We start from the raw sequence: 15,440 nt of genomic DNA, 5'->3' as shown, positions 1-15,440 counted from the left end.
ATTTTCTGTAATACTTAATTTTTGGTGAAGATTTTGTTAATCTGAGAAAACAATTATTGTTATTTTCTTTTGAAAATAATTTATCTCTTGAATTAAACAACTATATTGCTTAAAAGGAAAGCTCCTTGAGTGTCAGTGATAAAGATACCAGGTTTACCTTTTAAATGGTGAACTAAAATAGTAAATGCTAACTTCTTGTTAGTGTTTCTCCACATTGTCATAAGTGCTCCTTTGATGCTCACTTCTTTGATGCTTACCCCTTTGAGTTTTCTAAATTGTATCTTCACATTTTTAATGGAAATAGTTTTCTTATAGCTGTGAAGCCAAGAGGGTTTCAGTTGTTCTTTCCCTAGCTTAGGTTTAGATATCTTACTAATAAAGCAACTCAAATGTCAGTATGTTCCTTCCCTTTTCCCCATCCAGATTTAATTATCATCCTGCCTGTGATTTGTGTAAATAAATAAAAAAAAAAGCTAATGGTCTTCTCAATTAAAATGTGTTCAGCTCATCTTTCTGAAGAAGTTTCTGACACTACTGATTTTGATTTGTTTTAAATAGTGCCACGTTAATGAAATCCTTATGCATACATAAATGAAATAGCTGTGAGAGGCTAAATTAATTGCTTTAACAGCTCATGAAATCAGACACTTTTCTACTTCATTTTTTTTTCTTTTTTCTTCTTCTTCTGTATTAAGATCCTGGATGATGATGCAGCTCAGGAGCTGATGCCGGTGGTGGCAGGGGCTGTGTTCACCCTGACTGCCCACCTGAGCCAGTCTGTGAAAACTGAGCAGAAACAGCCACTTGCACTCCCTATGGCGGGACAGTCACAATATGTCTTGATGCTGGATGGTTCTTTTACCTCATCACCTGGCTCTGAGAGCATATCCATGGGTTTTGCTTCCATTGGTGACTCCTCCCTCCACATCATCTTAAAAAAGCTGCTGGATTTCATTTTGAAAACAGGTGTGTTGACCTTTGCAGTGCATGTGTGGGAATTCCAGCTGCTGAGAGCAGAAAGATGGACTGAGCTGCTTCCTGTTACTACAGTGAGGATTTTCATTACAGTCGATTAGGTGGATCTTACATGATTAATATAGATCTAAGTGATGTTACTAACAAGAAAAAAAATAATAAAGGCATATTATTTTTTTTTTTAATCTGAACAACAAGCAGAAGAGAGATGTGTAAATATTGCCACTTTTTTGGAGCAGCATAAAGTCGCTGGATTTACTCACAAATACACTTTTATGTGAACAGTAGAACTCTGACTTAAGAAATCTATTTGTTTTATTTATTTCTGCCAGCATTGCTGTAGGAAAGTTAAATTAAGTGCCAGTGGAAGATGGTGTTACAGAATTTACATCTACTTGGTTTTAATTATGAATGTTTCTTGTGAACAGGTGGTGGCTTCCAGAGAGTGAGAACGCACCTTTATGGATCATTGCTTTATTATTTGCAGATTGCCCAGAGACCAGATGAACCAGACACTTTAGAAGCAGGTATGGTCCAATTGTATTATGGAAAAGAGCAAAAAAATTGTTTTTTAACCCTGAACAGTACAGTTTCTGCATGCTGAGTTGTCTTCTGGGAATAGGTAGATTATGTAGCCTCTGAAATGAGTTGCTTATGCTGAATGATGCAAAGCTTCTTCTATTCTGACCTGTATAACTACATAGGCATTCAACATGTATTGTTCCTGGATGAGGACATGAAATTTCTGACCTCCAGCACTAAATAAGATATTTTATTTGGGTCCATTTAAAGCTATGCATTGTAGCTACAAAATTGTCAAAGGATTGGAGATTACTTGGACCTACTTGAGGATAGTTAAAGCTGTAGAAATGTATTGCCTCTGCATCTGTATGTACACTTATACCAGTGATCCTATTTAAAAAACGAACAAACAAACAAAAAAACCCCAAAAAACAAAACACCAACAAAAACACAACAAACAAATATTATTTAATATTATTTCTGTTCCTTTAGCTGAAGACCCCTAGGGGAAAAACAAACAAAAAAGCATCACCCCTACTCCCCAAAAAATAAGCAAAAAAAATAAGCCACCCAGAGTTGCTGCTTAACCAAGAAAGCCTATGTTGAATATCACATTCTCTCTGTTGATGGCTTAAATACTGCATTTGTCAGTGTTTCTAATCATTATTTCATCTTAGAGCTTGGACAAGGATTGAAAAACAAACTTGGGGCTAGTACCTGTGCATGCAGACTCTTACTGCTATTACTTGATCAGCATTTTGAGCTACAGTAGTAAAAATACCTTTGAATTTGTTATGACCCCTTTGTAGTTTATTGCTAGCTTGGATTCAGCCCTTTCCTACTTAAGTCACATTGTTTACTTCCCTTCAAAACCAAGTGTTTTGATCCCAGTGAAAGTTCTTAGGCCCAATAGTCTGCTTAAAATTATTCTAAGATTCAATACGTGTAACATAGAATATATGTTTGCAAGGGTGGTGTATGTATACAGGCATACATTTTTTTTTTTTGTGCTGGCTGGCCCATGTGTGATATTCAGGAAAGAATGGATTTGTACAAAACCATCTGCACTTCAGTCAAAAACCCCATCCATTGTTTGGGGCATTTCTGTTGCAAGATAGAGAATGCCCTGAAGGATGTAGCCTCAGCTGTACTGCAGCTAAGCTAATGCTAAGCTGCCCATCTTTGCATTTTTCATTTTTTGTTTTACTTGCTTTTTACAGCTAAAAAAACGATGTGGGAACGTCTGACAGCTCCTGAAGATGTGTTTAGTAAATTGCAACGGGAAAACATGGCAATTATTGAGAGTTATGGGGCAGCTCTCATGGAGGTGGTCTGTCGTGATGCTTGTGATGGTCATGAGATAGGCCGGGTAAATAAATCTATTCCTTTGCCATCGCTGTTCGGTTTGTTTTAAAGAACATTTTACTACTGTGCAGAAAAGGGAAATTTCATGACGCAGAACTAGAATATTTTTTGTAGATACTTAATCTTTTTCATGTCTCTGTCCTCCCACTCATCCTTCAAGCTGTTGAAAGTAGGAGCATACATGCATATTAATTTTTTTCTCAAAAAACCTACGTGTCCTATTGTTTAAAAATAAGGGTAGCAAGCACTGCTGCGAAAGATTGTAGGTATGAACTGCTGTGGCATTTATTTGTTATTATTTTTAAATCACAGACGTACCAGCTTATTTTCCCACTTTGGGAAGGTTTAGTGACTTCAGGAAGAAATATTTTCTGATAGTAACTTCAGTGGACAGGAATCTAGTCAGAATGCAAACTAGTTTTAAATAGCAATAGTGCTTGTAGGAATACTTCATTAAAATATTCTTGGCATAGTTATTCAACAATTATCTCTAATATTTTGTTAAATTATAATAGAGAAAAGGTAATTGGCTCATACTATGCTAAAGAAATCTTAAAATATTTTCCACATAAAGGATTGCGATTGTAGTGCAGAAATGCATTCTGCTTTTAAGAAGCTGTTAGAAGGAACTGTTTAGCATTTCTTATTTCTAGGCATTTGTTAGAAATCTCATAGATTTAATTCTGTTTTGATTTTTTTGTTTGTTTTTTCTTCCCCCATCTCAGATGCTGGCATTGGCTTTGCTTGATCGTATTGTTTCAGTAGACAAGCAGCAGCAGTGGCTGTTGTATCTTGCCAATAGTGGCTACCTGAAGGTGCTTGTGGATAGCCTAGCAGATGATGATCTGACTCTTCAGAGCTTGCTCACACCTCAGCCCCCTTTACTTAAAGCGCTGTACACCTATGAGTCCAAAATGGTAATAGTACTTCCGAAACAATTTTGTGGTATGGTATTTGTTTTTTTTTTTTAAATAAAAGTTGTTTGTCTATACTTCACATTGATTGTACTCAGAGATATTTTACTAAAATAATAGTATTTGAAATTATGTTAAAATCAAGAGAGAAAATAGTCACAATATGTCTTATTGTGCATCTCCAATGCTTATCCTTCTCTACTCTTCTGTAGGCATTCCTCACTAGAGTAGCTAAAAGTCAGCAAGGGGCATTAGAGCTGTTGCGGTCTGGAGTGATCGTGAGGCTGGCACAATGTCAAGTGTATGACATGCGACCCGAAACAGATCATCAGGGGTAAGTGTTGGTTCCCTGGCTGATTTTGAAACTGTAACATAGTCTTGGAAGCATATGATGTCTTTTTATAGCCACAAGTCTTTTGAGTAAGTATTTGTGCATATGTTCTTTTTGTGTGTGTGTTTCTTTAATCTGTCAGTTCAGTTTAAAACTACCTTTATTGAGAGAAAAATTCCAAATAAGTGGGTGTGAAGTTGTACTTGCATGTCCAGTTACTTAGACTATATAAAATCTTATTTGTTTGATACCTTAAGATAATAATAATTAGACAATTCCTATTATTGTTATATCATTTAGACTGTAATGTTTGAAAAACAGCCTACACTGTAAATTTATTTTGGGGGCTTTGCAGTTGGTGAACAAAAAGCGCAGAGTTCGTCCTCCCCGATAAAGCACTAATGAGAGAGCAGTGAAGTAAATGTTATTTCAGAAATATTTTATGGTGTGTTTAAAAAAAAAAAAGCAATTACAAAAAATTCACAGTTATGTATTGCTTGACAAGTTTCTTGATGTGTTGCCATGTTGTTAGTCATTGTGAGATGACCAAGAGAAGATCTCAGAGAAGGAAATTGCATATTTAGGGGAAATCACCTTGGCTGTCCTTGCTTTATATTTACAGCTTTTATTGACACACTGGGGGTTTGAACACTTTGGAAAAATTTAAGACTTAGACAAGTACTCTGTTTAAAAGTGCCAATGAGATGTGTAAGATTGTATGGAAACCTACAGGGCATTTGTAGAGGACTGTATTTATCAGTTGCTTTAGAATTAAGCACACCTCTTCCTAAAATATTTGAGAATATTTAGTTTTATATATAAGTAAAGAAAACAGATGTCATATTTCTACAACAAAGTAATCTGATTTAATGTAGTAAAGTACAAAGAAGTAATTTTCTCTGCTTGGAGAAAATGTCTAGCAGCAGCTTTCTAGGTAAATTGCAGCAGCTGTGTATCATAAATTTGATGCTTTTCCAATATAAACTCAGTTCAAGTACAGACCTGTTATTGAAATATGAATATCTGCAGGTTTTTGAGAGTGATTGTAGGCTGAGGCTCTGCCTTGCAAGTGAGCTTCACTTTTCTTGCACTATTTATCTTTTTTCTTTTTTTTTTTCTCTTTCTTTTTTTTAAACCTCTTAAGAATGTATGGAATGAGAGATCCCCCAGTCTTCATTCCTGCTCCAGTGGAACGTTATCGCCAGATTCTTCTTCCAGCTCTTCAACTGTGCCAAGTGATCCTCACATCCAGCATGGCACAACACCTGCAAGCAGCAGGACAGGTAAGTTCCAAAAGATGCTAGAGTATCACTGCTACTGCTCATTCAAAGAAATTATGTGTCCTTTTGCTCTGAAAGTAAGCTTTTTTTTTTTTTTTTTTTTTTTTTTTTTTTTTAAAAATCCCATCCTCACTGGTATGGTAGATCACTTTAAAATTCCTCAAAAGTAAAAGCATTGCTTTCTCTCTGCTCACTGCTAAATTTTGAGTCATTCATATTTTCCCTTTTCTTCTTGTGGTACAGGTTTTGCAGTTTCTAATTTCCCATTCAGATACTATCCAGGCAATCCTGAGGTGTCAAGATGTTAGTGTTGGATCTCTCCAGGAGCTGGCCTCCCTGACAGGAATAATCAGCAAGGCAGCTTTGCCTGGTAGGAACTGCAGTTTTGAAGTCTCTTAGCCCCATCTGCATGAATCTCAGACTTTGTTCTCTATAAAGAAATAGTAAGACATATAAGGGAATACCTACTACAGTACAGAATTTTCTTGATACGTAGAGGTCTGGGAAAAAGAAAGGTTAAATAATTGTTCTTGAAGTAAGTATGGTGGATTTGCAGTGGACATAGTGCCCTTATCAATACGCATTTGACTTCCCATTTTCTTTTCATTATGCTACCTGACAGTAAGTACTTTTTGTCTTTGAGATGACTTGCAAATAGTAGTGTTCAAAGTGCACGTGGTGTCTTCAAAAAGAATTTTCGTTCAGCAAATTCTTTGACTGAGGAAATAAAGACAGAAAATTGTTTGTATACCTGTTTCTTTGTTAATGTCCTATCCGTTTTTATTTATTTAAAAACGAAAGCTTGCAGGGAGAAGCACTGTGGATTAGCATACTGACATTTGTCTTTGGTGACTTTTCTTCGCAGAGGACTAATAATTATTGTGATGGGTATAGTGATTTCTTCTGCATGCTAGAAGTCTTGCTTACCATTTCAAAATAACTTCTCTATTTTGATGTAATGGTTTTCGTTGTTCAGGAGAGGTGATTGACTACAATAGAAGGGAGTGCAGAGCTGTAGGTTGAGCCCAAATGTTTCTTTGCTCACAGCATACTGAACAGCTGCAATTTTCATGCTAACTTCCCTTCTCCCCTGCCCCACCTTTTAATTACTTAGCATGACAGTAAGCTACATGCTCTCGTGCATCTCCTAGTAGCTGCATTCATATCTGAATGTTTTCCTTGAGCAATGTACAAAATATTACTTGTATGTTTGGCTGAAATTTTTCTGATCAATGCTTGTATTTAAATGTATATATGGCATAAATCTGTTTTCTTTTGAAAACAAAACAAACTATTTAATGGCTGTATCTTTTATCAGGAGTGCTAAGTGAGCTGGACATGGATGTTAATGAAGGGACGCAGATGGAGCTACAAGGACATATAGGCCGATTTCAGGTAATAAAGTTGTATATTTAACACTTGTCCTTTTAGAATTGTGTACGTAGATGAGTTTCTTCCTGGTTTTGTACTCTGACTAGTAGCACTTATGAAAGGGATGTTTTCCACCATTGAGAAGAATATGTGGTGGTTTGGGTTTTTTTGGGGGTGGTGGTTTGTGTGCGTGTGGTGGTTTGTGTGGTGTGTGGTTTTGGTGGTTTGTTTTTTTTGGGTTGGTTTCCCCCGCCCCAACCAAGTAGAAAAGATAACATTTGGCAACATGCACGTTGCATCAGGGACCTTGTTTCCCTCCCTGGCTTAGGATTCACCTTATGTGGAGGAGAAGAAGAATTTGAAGTCAACACCAAAGCATGTGAAGTAATGCAGAAATACTCTGTTACCACTTTTGCCACAAGCATGTCTCCAGCTCAACAATTTGAAGTATCAAACATGCTAATGTTTTATTTCTTTCCTTCCCTTTTAAAAATAACCCTGACTTAAAAACCAGAATGAAAGGCAAGATAGAGTAAGTCTTGCTCAAAAGCTATCATTGCACACCTCTTTACAGCTCAGCATTCAGCAATGGTTTTGAAGCTTTGTGGTTCATGTGAGCAAGGACTTTCATAAAGAAATATTTAATTGAAAACTATGTAGAAAGGGCTGCCCTATCAAATACTTCTGGTTGCAAGAGAAGGCTGTGTTCTCTGGACACTTTGATAGTAACTATTAGACTGACCAGCCTGAAGCAAAGTAGCAAGCTGTAAATAATTGCTGTAATGTTGGGGTACTTGGTATTCTGCTGCATCATGTCAGCAAGAAATTCCCATGGGAAAGCAGAAAGATTTTTTGTTTGTTTGTTATACGGAGTTTTAATTAGTTAATTTGAAAACTGAGCTGTTCTGAGCAAAACTCTGTGAATCAGTCATCTGTTATTGTAACTTTTCTCTCTAGTTTGTCCTGTTATTTTCATCAAGTAATGAAAAGATTTAAGTGTTTTACTCTTCCCCAAAAGTAATTACCAAAAAATCTTTAATCTTTGATGTCTTTTTTTTGCTGTTCCACACAAAACTGACTTACAGTCTGAGGCACTTTGGTGATCTTAACAGCCACATGTAAACTAAAAAATATATTGATTGTTACTTCTTTTTATGAAACTATTGAATTGGTTTTTGCACTCTACTTCTATGGAGCTTATTATCTTCATATCCAGATTTTGTTAGTTTGTCTCTATAGGTAAAGGTGTTTTAACTGGGAATGCATAAACCTAAACTGTCATTGATGCTAGTCAGTGTAATAGTCTGGAAGAGGCATAAGACAAAGTTGTGCACTTTTGAATTGCATTCATTTCTCAAGGAACTGTTTTAGGGTGCCATTAATTTTAAAATTAATTAAAGGTGAGTTAAAACACTGTTTTAAAAATTTTAATTTCGTTTACAAAGTGCTAACAGTTTTATCTGCATTGCTCTCTTGCTATTGTGTTTTAAGGGATATGTATCGCTTAAGTGAAAAGAATCATGGACTTCATTTGTTGAGATACTAATTAAAATGTTCATTTCTTACGGCAGCGCCAGTGCTTAGGACTTCTAAGTCGGTTTGGTGGTTCAGACAGACTGCGTCAGTTTAAACTGCAAGATGATAACTCAGAGGGAGACAGAGTGAACAAGAGAGATGAAATTGAGTTGGCCATGCAACAGGTAAACACACAAGAAGCTGCTAGAACCTTCAGTCTCAAATTGTGACATTTTACCTGCTGTGCAGATTTGTTTAGTTGTCATACTTTCATATGATAGTGGTAATGCTCTACACTGGTTTTAGTTAGGTATAGGATCCCACATTTTATTTCTATTTAAAGTAAACCTTGAAAATTTGGTTACTTAAATTTGCATTAGCAACCATTATTGTTTTGGGTACAAACTCTGTGAACCTTGAAGCCTTAAATTGATCAGAAATTTTCAAAATGAAGGCTGGGTGTAGAGGGCAATGGCTAACACTAAGTTAGAGCCAAAGGGGACTTAAAATTGACCAGAAATTTTAACAAGCAGGTTTGGGAAAGAGGCAAGGTTGCAGGTCCTAGCCTTGAAATAGAAGAGAGGCTGTAACTGGTCAGAAAAGAGAATCATCACATTCTGGTGAGAAGAGAGGGAGCAAAACATGTTGTTTATTGACATTTATTCATTTAAAATTTAATGCTCCAAAGCCTGTAGATATTGTAACTGACATGCTGTCATTTTTTTTTTTTTTGGCAGATCTGTGCAAACGTGATGGAATACTGTGAGTCACTTATGTTGCAAAGCGCCCCCAGTTTTCAGCATGCTGTTTGTCTGTTTACTCCTAGCCTGTCAGAATCAACCAACCGAGATGGGCCTCGTCAGGGTGAGATTTCTGGCTTGCTATTTTATGAGACTGAATGATGTGACATTTGGGCTAGTAGAAAATAATGAACCATAGGCTGTATGTCTATTTCACTTAAAGTGTATTTCACATACCCTTTTAAGTCACTTTATGCCAGTACCGTAGCTCCCTATTTTCTAATTCTGGAACACATGCTTGCACAGCCTTGCACTAACCCAAATCAGGAAACTAATCCAAGTTAAAACAAACGTGACCAAAAAATCCTTTTTAATTCACTTCCTATCGCAGCCTCAGAAACACGTGTATCAGTAAAAAAAATGTGTATGTAAATAAATAGCACAAGACAAGGGAAGGTGAGGATTTCTTTTTTTCAGCATCTGTGCTGGATTACCTTATGTGAAACTAGGACCTCATTTATGACATGTAAAATGTGTTTGATGCTGACTGGAACTCTTCATTATGCCACATGGCAAGAGTTTACAGTGTGCTATTATGCAGCTGAGTGGTTAAAATATTTAAATAGTAAGTCTTCTGATGTAGTTACATTTCATGTGTTACATTCAGTACTGTACTATGCCGACTGCCTTCTAATACTGCAGCCACAGAACATTTGCCTATACTTCCATTTTTCTTACTTCTTACACAGAAGTATAAAATATAAACTTGCCAGTGCTTTCATGTCTTTCAGTACTTTATTGACAGAGAGCATAACTTATTGATTTCTTGTTCTTTTTTATTTTTTTTTAAATTTATTATAACTTGTTCATCATCTTTCCTAGATACACAAGCACCAGTGGTGCCATACTGGCACTTGCCTGGCTTGGGCATTATCGTCTACCTGCTGAAACAGAGCACCAGTGATTTCTTCAGTTACTATGATAGCCATCGTCAGAGCGTTAACAAACTGCAAAATGTGGAGCAACTCCCACCAGATGAAATAAAAGAGGTAATAGTTCTTCTGACTCTGTAGTCTCTGTAGTCTTTGTAACTTAGACATAGCTCTAACAGAGACTCTAAAGCATCTTGGATAAGTAAATAGTTCCAGTTCTTGTGCATACTTCTTTCTACTGTTGACGAAGGCGCCCATAGAATGAGTGACCTAGAACTTTGGGGAAAATATTGGGCTTAACTTTGTAAAAGTTGTGATTTTCATTATAGTTGCTTGGGGATACATTTTATTTCTCCATTTTTTGGTCAGCAAGGTTATGCAAATCCAAAATAGAGAGCACAGTTTTGAAGAAATAGTAGCTGATAAGGAAGTTCTAGATATTGATTAGTAATTTTATTTGCTTATTTCTTTTGATGCTCTGTGATTTGCTACAGTCATCTTGGTTTTTCTTCTTCTTATCACAGCTGTGTCAGTCAGTTATGCCAGCTGGGGTTGACAAAATCTCCACTTCCCAAAAATATGTTTTGGCAAGGCGACGCCTGGTGAAGCTAATAAACAACCGAGCAAAGCTGCTTTCTCTCTGTTCTTGTATCCTTCTAAAACTGAAATGACCGTCAAGGTGATGCTCCAGAAAAGCAGAGAAATAGGAACAGGTTCTTTTTATCTAGATTTCTGACCACTTTGAACAACACTTTTTGCAAAAAGGAAATTTGAAATACTGGAAATTAAATTAGTAAGAGGGTATTGTTCTGCTATTGTCAGAACGTAAATATTTTCAAGTTAGTAATTCCCATCATGGAGACCCTGCTAGGACGTTCTGCAACATTATAATGGAGGAGTTATTACAGCCCAGCTCTTCAATTCAGTATCCAGACCCACTAAACATTCACACGTGGTGGAAGAAATATTTTGAAAAATAATTTTGAGGTGCCTATCAGAGCAACTGGAGTTTCCAGTCAACCTTCCATAAACGTAATCTCAAAACCACCAGTAATTCTATGGAAATAACTAGTCACGCACAAAATACTTGTCTGCAGCAGATCAGAATTTTCCTCTGAAACCTACTTTGGGAAAGATGTGCCCTTGCAGACTTAACTGTGGTAACTTAAGATGTTACTGCCATCCCCAACTTTATAACCTCAGCTTTAATTCACTGTCTCTGCAACTGAGCGATCATTACAAATCACATGAGCGCTCATACTCTGCTCTGGTGTGCAGAGTGTTGGTTTAAAGCCTCTTCAGGGTGAGTAGCAGTCACTGAAGTCACCTAGCCAGCACTGCACTGAAGCAGTTAAGGAGAGTGCGAGCGATCCATTACCAGGCCATAGCAGTGGGGGCGAGAAGCTTCTGCTGGAGGTGACAGATGGTTGAGCTAACATCTTCAGCTTCCTCAAAGTGTGTAAATATGCTCCTATAGTAAATGTACAATCTAAAGACAACAAAATTAGACTCCTTCACTTAGACGTGTCTACAGATATTATAGAAACATGTCTCTTCATTCTTTGGCGTCATCTGGAACACTATCTACTGCATTGCACACCCACTGACTCCCAAGACCCGCTGCTGTCCTCCAGGATGTCATTTAAAAAAGGAAGGCTGCAAGGTAAAACTTCTCGAACATCGAAGTGCCTTTGAATAACTTCTGATGGCTATCTTTAAAACTGATTTGCTACTATTAATATTTTGCCATTTACATTTAATAAAAGAGATTTTGTTTGGATTTGGCATACCTTTCCATTTTGTGCTGGAGAATTGGCAACACAAATATTGTTGAGTCATAGACTTTTGGGTTTTGACTATTACACAACCTCCAAAGGAAAGTAAAATTAACTGTATTTCTGTTGTTCAAACCAAGTGAAGTTCAAATAATATAATCAGATCAGTGATTCAAAACAATTTACAGGAAAATAATTCAGTATAATAATCTAAGATGAAATTAAGAGCTAAAATTAATATTGGTGGTTTAAAAAGTATTTTTAGAATTACAGGCACCATTGATTCACCAGAGGATTTTAAATTTGTTGAATTTTGGTTTTTAAACAAAAAAAATTAGGAATGGAAGGAAGTCAGAAAGGTAGAAGTGATCTGGGGAGGAGGTTTTTGCTTAAGGTGCCATGTTGTGTGATCAAAATTATTTATGGCTCTTTCTTAACATATTTTCTCTAAATCATTTAAGTCAAAAAATTAGTGTCATTTCAAGTCACAAGTTTACTGACCAGTTTGGAACACTGCATTTTAAACTGATTCTGTAACTTGATGTGGAGAAGATCGTGTGGAGCAGCCAACATAATTTTAACATCTCATTTTCCACCACTAGATTCCTTTGGTTCGGAGCCTAACTTGGATTTCAGTAGCGGACTGAATCGAGTGAGCCAGCACGATATAGAACAGGTGAGATGTGACAGTCTACTGAAAAGTACAGAATGCGCTTGATTACCAGACAGCTCTTGAGAGCAGTCTGACTGTAGTTATCCCACCTCTAAACAACCTGTTCTAACACCAAGAGGATATAACTTAATTTAGGATTAATGAAATGTTGCAAAATTTTTTTGGAAAGTATTATGAAGCAGGTAGCAGTGGTGCTGCTGCACACATATTTTCAAGTCTTAATATAAAAAGTTAAATGAAAAATGAGCTAGACTTACAAAAAAAATTAATCATTCTTTTTCCTCTTGTAAACCAGTCAAACGGTATGTATTTTTCAATAATAGCTTTCTGAAAACATCAGCTATCCTTGAAAGACTCGCAATATGAGGGCAGGATTCCCAACTTCCTGTCATCCTATAACTGTTTACTACAGGTCAGCTGCAGCTAGGCTGTAGAGAAATGAGATTGAAAAGCGTAACAGAAACTGAGGAGACTATGAAATGTGAATGCTAGCACAGATGTGATTTCTGCTTACACAGTGATTTAATAGTTTGTGTAAATTTGATGCAGAGGTGGCAGAAAAAAATATCATTTTTATTAATAAATCCCACTGACATTTCTGCTGCTGTTTGTGCAGAAAATAACTGTGCTCAAAAACCTGTGCAGTCTCGAATACCTTTATAAGATCTAGAATTATAAGAACAGTTTTATGTGGTTTTTGTGGTGAGGCATCTGTCTTTTAATTCATTTGTTCGAAAGTAAAATATAAAGTAACACCTTGCTAAAATACTTAGAATGTAATTATTTTTTTCAGGGATTGTTTACATATGTATTAATGAAAATATGTTGTCTATGCAGAAGGACTCTTAACTCCTAAGCAGTCCTTAAAGGACTAGGAAAATTTTAATCGGAAGAAGTGTTTGTATGGAACAAGTGTTTGTATGACTATAACCGAAGAAGCTGAATTATATAAGACTGTTTAGGAATTTAATTCCTAAAACTTGGAGAGGTTGCAAGATGGTAATATTTGGGTAATCTGTAAATGCTCTGAGTCACCCAAAAAACTCTGTAGAAAGGCTATTCATTATATAATTTAGAGAGAAAAACGTAAGGGAAAGACACAAGTAGTACTTACTAGGGGAGTCAGAAAACACATGCTTTTGCAAGTGGTTTAGAGAATAAATCATAGTGAAAGGGTTGACAGGTAGTTGATGATGAATAAGCTGAACATTCCAGAAGAAGAAGATACTGTATTGATGACTGCAACAAATCTCTCTTTCTCAGCTTCAGATTGAAGCCACAAACAGCTTTGGTGAATCTCTGCAGAAGAAGCTTCTGGACATCGAAGGGTTATATTCTAAGGTTCGGTCACGATACACCTTTATTCAAGCTCTTGTTAGACGCATCCGTGGTCTCCTAAGGATATCAAGGACCTAAAAGACTCTGATACACGTTGCTTGCCCGTTGAAGCAATGTACTAGGGCAAGCCATCTGGATCGTCGGATTTTATAGATCATACATTTTCTAAATAATGTCAAAAATATTTTGTTACTTTTTTTTTCTTATCCCTATGGATCACTTTTGTGTATTCTTTCCTACTGCTCCCAACTTGACAGAAAAAATAAAGGATTGTTTTTAACTGAGTTATGATTAATGTAAAATTTCAAGCAAGAGGGAATTCTAATGGAGGACATAAAGGAAATGAAGTTCTGCAACTGTGATGATACTACATTTATGGATGCTTTCAGAGAAAACTAAAAGGTCTGTGTCTGCTTACGCTGTTCTTGCTTCACACACAGGTTTAATGAAAACATGGGTTTCAAGTGCCAGCACTTGCAGACAGCGTAATCACTCCTTGGTGCAGATTCTGTATGAAAGGTGATCATTTTGCACTGTGAACTCCTTGTTTCTGCTCTCTCTTGTCCTGCCTTTTTTCAGCTGAAAGATGTACAAGCTTCTTTTCTTTGGACAAGTCTAGATAAGGTAAAAAATAAATATGGGGAAAGTCATGGAAGGTGACTGCCTTAGGTTTGGCTTTTAGGGCTTGGGGGAGTAAAGTTTTCTGTGCTGTTCTTGCTGGAACAGGAGTATAAAGACAGAATAAAATGCATGAGGAGGAAGCCAACATGCTGGAACGGCAGATTCGTTCTGTAGTTAGTGTTCTCATAAGAGATATTTGTATCTCCTTGCCTCTTATTTAAAAAAAAAAAAAAAATAGTGTAACCACTGATTATTGACATGAGATCTGTTGGATTTCTCTCTTATTACACTGTCTGATCTTAAAGCTCAGTTCTCCGTGTGTACCTTGTAAATTCTGTCTCCCCCGAGATGTCATTACTTAGTATTTCACTTTTTTTTTTTTTTTTACATTTTTATACTTATTCATCTGCACAAACTAATTCCATGAATGACATCATCTTTTATGCAGGGATGATGGTAGCCCTGCTCTCAGATGACGGTTCTTAGCTATCCCACAGGAGCAGGTAGATACTAATGGTTTACACAGCTGGAGTTTGTTGGTTCTCAACAGGGTTTTTCTTGTTTCTCCTCCATCTCGGTGAAAACCAGGAAATACCGTACGGAGTTTCTCATTAAACACAAGATTATCCCTTCGGAATTCTGCTGCCGCGGAAGAATTCACTACATTTTAGAAAATGTCGTCACGGTAACCAGGTGATCGTTTCGTGCAGTTTCGGTACCGTTTTCACCGTGACTTCATCCTGTGACGGCCGTTACACCCTTCGGGTAGCTCCTCGTGTGCAGTAACTGCCGTTGTGCTCCGCTCTTCGGGGCTGCCGCTTTGGCCGTGCGCCGGCGGCTCGCGCAGCGGTGGCCAGCCCCGGCCGCCCCGGGCTACCGACGCCGTGCCGGCGGCAAACCGCTGCTGCGGCGGAAGGCGCGCGCCGCCCGTCCCGCGCGCCCCTGCCGGCAGCAGCCGCCTTCCGCCGCGCGCCCCGCCCCTCCCCTCAGCCGCGCGCTTCCGCCGCCGCAGATTCGTCACGCTCTCGGCGCGGCTCGCTCTTTTATTTTTTAGCTCTCCCCTCCCTTTCCCCTTCCCGCCCGGGTGC

The 15,440-nt window shown here is 37.5% G+C and overlaps 1 protein-coding gene across 3 annotated transcripts in view; it reads left to right on the top strand.

Moving 5' to 3' along the window:
- Nucleotides 1–14,015, top strand: part of NUP205 (nucleoporin 205) — a 51,893-nt gene extending 37,878 nt beyond the window's left edge. For all 3 annotated transcript variants that reach the window (XM_087766157.1, XM_087766159.1, XM_087766158.1), the window contains exons 29-43: nucleotides 696–966; nucleotides 1,404–1,502; nucleotides 2,718–2,866; nucleotides 3,588–3,779; nucleotides 3,989–4,110; nucleotides 5,252–5,390; nucleotides 5,631–5,757; nucleotides 6,706–6,782; nucleotides 8,330–8,458; nucleotides 9,011–9,137; nucleotides 9,896–10,062; nucleotides 10,470–10,593; nucleotides 11,480–11,608; nucleotides 12,323–12,396; nucleotides 13,657–14,015. In XM_087766157.1, coding sequence (XP_087622283.1) covers nucleotides 696–966; nucleotides 1,404–1,502; nucleotides 2,718–2,866; nucleotides 3,588–3,779; nucleotides 3,989–4,110; nucleotides 5,252–5,390; nucleotides 5,631–5,757; nucleotides 6,706–6,782; nucleotides 8,330–8,458; nucleotides 9,011–9,137; nucleotides 9,896–10,062; nucleotides 10,470–10,593; nucleotides 11,480–11,608; nucleotides 12,323–12,396; nucleotides 13,657–13,809 — 2,079 coding nt within the window. In that variant the 3' untranslated portion in view covers nucleotides 13,810–14,015. The remainder of the gene's footprint in view (nucleotides 1–695; nucleotides 967–1,403; nucleotides 1,503–2,717; nucleotides 2,867–3,587; nucleotides 3,780–3,988; nucleotides 4,111–5,251; nucleotides 5,391–5,630; nucleotides 5,758–6,705; nucleotides 6,783–8,329; nucleotides 8,459–9,010; nucleotides 9,138–9,895; nucleotides 10,063–10,469; nucleotides 10,594–11,479; nucleotides 11,609–12,322; nucleotides 12,397–13,656) is intronic.
- Nucleotides 14,016–15,440: the final 1,425 nt, after the last annotated feature.

Source organism: Nipponia nippon, unplaced genomic scaffold (genome assembly GCF_047370975.1).
Source record: "Nipponia nippon isolate SJK-2023a ecotype South Korea unplaced genomic scaffold, ASM4737097v1 scaffold_3, whole genome shotgun sequence".
Taxonomy (NCBI): domain Eukaryota; kingdom Metazoa; phylum Chordata; class Aves; order Pelecaniformes; family Threskiornithidae; genus Nipponia; species Nipponia nippon.
The sequence above is the reverse complement of the archived record's forward strand: the minus strand, read 5'-3'. Positions and strand labels throughout refer to the sequence as shown.